The sequence below is a fragment of the Myotis davidii genome, unplaced genomic scaffold, assembly GCF_000327345.1.
Source record: "Myotis davidii unplaced genomic scaffold, ASM32734v1 scaffold96, whole genome shotgun sequence".
Classification (NCBI taxonomy): Eukaryota; Metazoa; Chordata; class Mammalia; order Chiroptera; family Vespertilionidae; genus Myotis; species Myotis davidii.
Window position 1 is genome coordinate 6,933,923 of NW_006289416.1, and position 5,418 is coordinate 6,939,340.

A 5,418-nucleotide genomic window follows, 5' to 3' on the forward strand; every position below is an offset into this window, starting at 1 on the left:
CCCCCATGCCCCTCCCCCGCTAACTCCTAACATCTCAAACTCTAAATTAAATACCAAGGGCTAAAATACATACATACAACAATTCATTATTTTTTTCTCTATAATCCTATATAGAATAAACTAAGATTCCTAGACTTCTTAAGATATAACTCAATTATTCATAACACTTTGCTACTAATAACTATTAACAAGTAAAAATGTTATTTCTAATTATTTCCTTATATAAAGACAGAATCAAGTGATGGTCAGGCAGCCACAATCAAATCCCACACTACTTTAAAAAATTAAATGAATACACAGGCTTGTGGTTTTAAAACGGGGTAATTGGGGCAAAGTAATGTGAATAAAGTACATTGCCAAACACTGATAAATATGAGGGAGAAAAAAGAGAAGTCCTTGGAAGAAAATAACCAGGAACTTTACGTAGTAATATTTTTATGCTGCTAGTTTCCAAATTGTCAATAATTTAGAAGACACTCTCCCACTTATTTATAAATCACCTTACATAATTGAACTTAAATCCAATAGTGCACAAATTATGTTTTTTCCTTGAAACATTTTAGGAATATAGCTTCTCACAAATGCCTCCCTCTATCATCAAGGTGGCACTCTAATATTAAATAAAGTGCATATATCCTGTTTCTAAAATTTTAACTAGCCATAATAACTCCCAAAATTGAGAGCCTCTTTTTAAAAAAAATAATTAGGCATTTACTATACCCAGCAGATCCCTTTGGTTACCAATCCAAAAGCAACACAGTACTCAGGTCTTCTTAAAAGATCCGCACTTTCCCATGGCTATGCTTCTGCACCCCAAATGTGTGTCAGATTAATAAAGCATGTGGAGGCCATTTAGAACTAGGAATAATCCCAGCATTTCATATCTCCTCCCTTCACATAAAAATGCCATTCAGGACTCCTTGATAAGAATAGAATGGAAATCTCGTGAGAAAGCCCCCCTATCCTCCTGAACCACACTTGTCCATGTGTTTCACAATTTTGCACAGGAAGGACAGTCAGAGTCTCTGAAGACAGACGACAGAAAAAGTATTTCAATATGGCAGAGTTGGAATTTTTGCCAAATAATGAGTCTACTCATTCCCTGAAGAATTCTGAAGTTTTACTACCTGCAGAATCTACAGAGATACACTGAAATATTTACGACTCATTAATATTAGTTGCAATCTACCTGAAATATTTACAACTTACTAATTATTGGAAATCTACCTTATTGCAATGTTCACCCACATTCCCTTCTATGATTAAACTAAGTAATTTCATGTATCTCCTCTTTGATCCATCATCTAATAATATTAGTAACCTCAAATTTCATCATGCCTGGTATTTAGGATATTAAAAAGTAGCAAATATTGAAAACTGAAAATTTGTAAGAAATAAAGAAAATAAGACCAATCTAAATGTATAATTTGTTCTGTAAGATTCAGTTTTTAATTTCATTAACAGTTTCTCGGTACAGCAGTTGCCTATTGAACATGAAAAGTGTGACAATATCTCTGGTCATTATGCCATTTACATCAGCGGTCACCAACCTTTCAGACCTCATGGACTATCAGTGGTCCGTAGACCACCGGTTGGCAACTGCTGATTTATACTAACACCTGCTAAGATGGTGCAGTTAGCTCTTATGCATGATCAAATCTATTAAGATTAAGATGAGTACATGAGTTTTTCTGCTGCTAAAATTTACATTTTCAAATATGCTCTTAATATTTGCCTTAAAGAAATGTGGCACAATAAATTCCAAAATTTGGGTATGTTCCATTTGATAAAAACAATTCCTATAAAAGACCAAAAATAATCATGTTAAGTGTATTCAGCACTGTGAAGACTGAAAACATTAAAAGTCTGTAATTCTTGGCAACTATTAGGCAGTATGGGAAGTACCACTGCACCCTACCCAACACTGCCCCACTCATCCCACCTCTTGACAAGCCAGCTCTGTGAGTGCTCAGGCTCTCTACTGATGGACAAACAGTAATAAAATTATCTGGGGTTCAATACAAATGCATGGTTAGTGATTTTCTTTTGTTAATTATTGATGATCTCTACCAAAGCATGACCAATTTCCCCATTTTGTTAGTCCTCATCTGGGCCCATCACCTCCTCACTCAAATGAGCCTATGTTCCAATTAAGGGTAAGGGCAGGGGATTGTGTGAGAGGCGTGAGTACAAAAAGCAGCATTGGCCCTAGCTGGTTTGGCTTAGTGGATAGCGTGTCAGCCTGCAGACTGAAGGGTCCTGGGTTCAATTCTGGTCAAGGGCACATGCCTGGGTTGCAGGCTCGATCCCCGGTTGGGGACATGCAGGAGGCAACCAATCAATTATTCTCTCTCATCATTGATGTTTCCACCTCTCTCTCCCTCTCCTTTCCTCTCTGAAATCAATAAAAATATATATTTTTTAAAAAGCAGCACTGACCTTAGTTTGAATTTATTTCAAGATAAAATTTCAAAAGCAAAGACAACACTAAAAATTTGGTTCTTTGAAAAGAATAAAACTCACAATATCTTATCAAGATTAATGGAAAAAAGGGAGAAAGACAAATTACCAATATCAGGAATAAAAAAGGTGACATCCCTGCAGAGCCTCATGAATTAACTAGATCAGAGGAATTTAAATATAAATTTGAAAATAGATAAACCCCTTGAAAAGCACCAAACATCAAAACTGACACAGAACTAAACAAAAAAATCTGCACAGTTCCACATCTGTTAGAGAGATTAACCCTAGCAATGAATATGTACCTACAAAGAACACCCCTGGAATACTAGCTACTTAACTTAGAAAATGTTTTAGGCTCTTTTTTAAGCCATAGAAACTTATTATTAAATTAGTATCACAAATCAGCAATTTCTAAAACACTGTTTAGCCATGAAATTCCTTCTTCATCTGAAAAGCATACAGCATATAGGAAAGATGAAGGTAGGGCCTACTTTAACTGGAAGCTGGGGAGGAGCCTAAACCCTGCTCAGCCACACCTCCTGGTTCCATGCTGCCGATCCCTGAGGGATTCCTCAGTCTGTAGAATTCCACAGAGTACAGTTTGAATACCACTTCATGAGTGACCCAGAAATCAAATTAGGTATAAAAACGTCTGTTTGCACACATCTAACAGGATAATGAGGAGGAGGAGGATGAACAAGATGTTTCTACAATTATTTACATTTCATTTATGGGATGTAAGTAAATGATTATAATGAAGGCACTGACTGCAAACCTTGAACAGCAGAAAGAGAGTAAAAGCTGTAACTTATCTGACACACTCCACTCAAGTCATGACAACATGGTCTCTGAGATCCTGCCCTGCCTATCCCAGGGGTGTGCAGTACAGGCAAAGTGTCCGAGACATACAAGGTACTTTCACATACCAAACTGCACAGTCAAAGGTGAACAGATTTCATACATGTCAGACACAACATCGGTTTCCCTCAACCACCAGTGGACTTGCTTAAAATATAATAAGTTCTTATGTTAATTTCTTTCAGGTTTAAATGAACAGAAAATGCTTATTCCAAGTCAAAGCATTTAAATCAAGTAATATGCATAGCTACCATATAATTAAATTGCATTTTATAGATCCATGTCTATCTTTTGGAATGGGAGTACAATTAGAGCTGGAAGAGAAAGGCACACAGTTTATAAATGTCAATATAGGAACAGAACTAATTTTCCTACATATTAATTACAAAAATCACAAATTTTCTTCTCTTTCAAACATTAAAACATCTGTAAAGTACATCATTTTCTAACCACTATGCTGTACACTTAAAAGTAATACATAATATTGACTGTAAACTGTAATTGAAAACAATTTTTTTAATTGCTAAAAAAATAATAATAATCTCACACAAAAAAGTGAACTTGGCTTTCCATGCCTTTCAGATCAGTGATGCTTGGTTCTGACTGATGTACTAATACTCTCCATGACACCATTTAGAGAGCAACTTCTTTAGTTTGATAAAAAAAAAAAAAAGTATGGCCAGTATGGTTCATTGGTTGAGTGTTGACCCATGAACCAGGAGGTTGTGGTTCAATTCCTAATCAGGGCACACGCCCTGGAGGTGGGCTCAATCCCCAGTGTGGGGCATGCAGTAGGCAGCTGATCAATGATTCTTTCTCATCACTGATATTTCTATCCCTCTCACTCTCCCTTTCTCTCTCTGAAATCAATAAAAACATATCTCTATATATAAAAGCCCTGTGACCAAACAGCAGAACGACCGGTTGACCAGTTGCTATGATGCTCACAGATCACCAGGGGGCAGACGCTCAATGCAGGAGCTGCCCCCTGGTGGTCAGTGCACTCCCATGGGGGGGTGTCGCTCGGCTGACCAGGATGAGCAGTGCTCCCATAGCGGGCCAATCCCCGCAGGCCATTCTCTCCCTCAACGCCCCCCCACCAGTGCACAAATCCATGCACCAGGCCTCTAGTTTAAAAATAAATATGTATGGTAAAAGCTAAGCTTATGTGTAATGTAATAAAGGAGCTTAGTGCAGGGAAAATTAGGTGCCAGGGGCCACACACCTGGTGCAGAGGAACTTCCACCCTCCACAGATGAACCACCCCAACCCTCGTCTTCTCCGCATGGCCCTGGCACGTGGCAAAGTGTGGTAATCACTCTCGTCATTCTCAAAGCCTTCTTCAGACATCATTAGTGGCATTTCATCCAAATGGGCAGACTCATCTTCCAGCTGGTACCTGGTTAAAGATAAGAACAGACCAGATAAGAATTTGTGAGGATGCATCAAAAACCTTTCTTCTTTTTAGTAATGTAAATAAACTTTAACCATCAATTCTGACTATCCCATAAAAACTTTAAATGTATATAAGATTCATCTACAAACATGATCAACACGGGCTGTGCTGTTTAAAAGTATACCCCAAAAAAGCATGGGAAAACTTTATTATCGATGATTAGACTTGGTTAAATAATTTGATGCCATATTATCACTAAAAACAATTAAGGTAGAAGACCTTTTGCTGGAAACAAGTTTGTTAGGAAACATTGCAGTCACTTATTTGCACTCCTCCTTTGAATACCTCAATGCATCAATCAAAATGAGCTTCATTCTGGTCTTTCCACAGGATTCTCCACAAACAACTCCAGTTACTACCAATCCAATACAGAATGGCCTGACCACAGTAGTCATTTCAGATAATTTAGGCAAAAAGTTATATGATCTGTGTACAGGCCTAAAACAGAATTAATGTTTCCTCTTAAAAATTCCTTTTTTCTTATTCTCTGTATAACATGACTGACTTCTTTAAAAACACCCAATGAGGAAGTGAATACTTAAACAAAATGTAATTAAAGTTCAAAACACCACTTAAATATATTACGATATATGTATAAAATGAGATTTTTAATCTTTTTCATTAAGTTCTTCTGATTATTG

At 37.1% G+C, this 5,418-nt stretch overlaps 1 protein-coding gene across 3 annotated transcripts in view; it reads right to left on the bottom strand.

The window, feature by feature from the left end:
- The window catches only part of ATP9B (ATPase, class II, type 9B), a 135,173-nt gene extending 130,453 nt beyond the window's left edge, over positions 1 to 4,720 (bottom strand). For 2 of the 3 annotated variants that reach the window (XM_015562750.1, XM_015562751.1), the window contains exons 1-2: positions 4,547 to 4,720; positions 3,573 to 3,635 (exon numbers count right to left, since the gene is read on the bottom strand). In XM_015562750.1, coding sequence (XP_015418236.1) covers positions 3,573 to 3,635; positions 4,547 to 4,683 — 200 coding nt within the window. In that variant the 5' untranslated portion in view covers positions 4,684 to 4,720. The remainder of the gene's footprint in view (positions 1 to 3,572; positions 3,636 to 4,546) is intronic. The other variant, XM_006761900.2, reaches the window with a different exon arrangement.
- Positions 4,721 to 5,418: the final 698 nt, after the last annotated feature.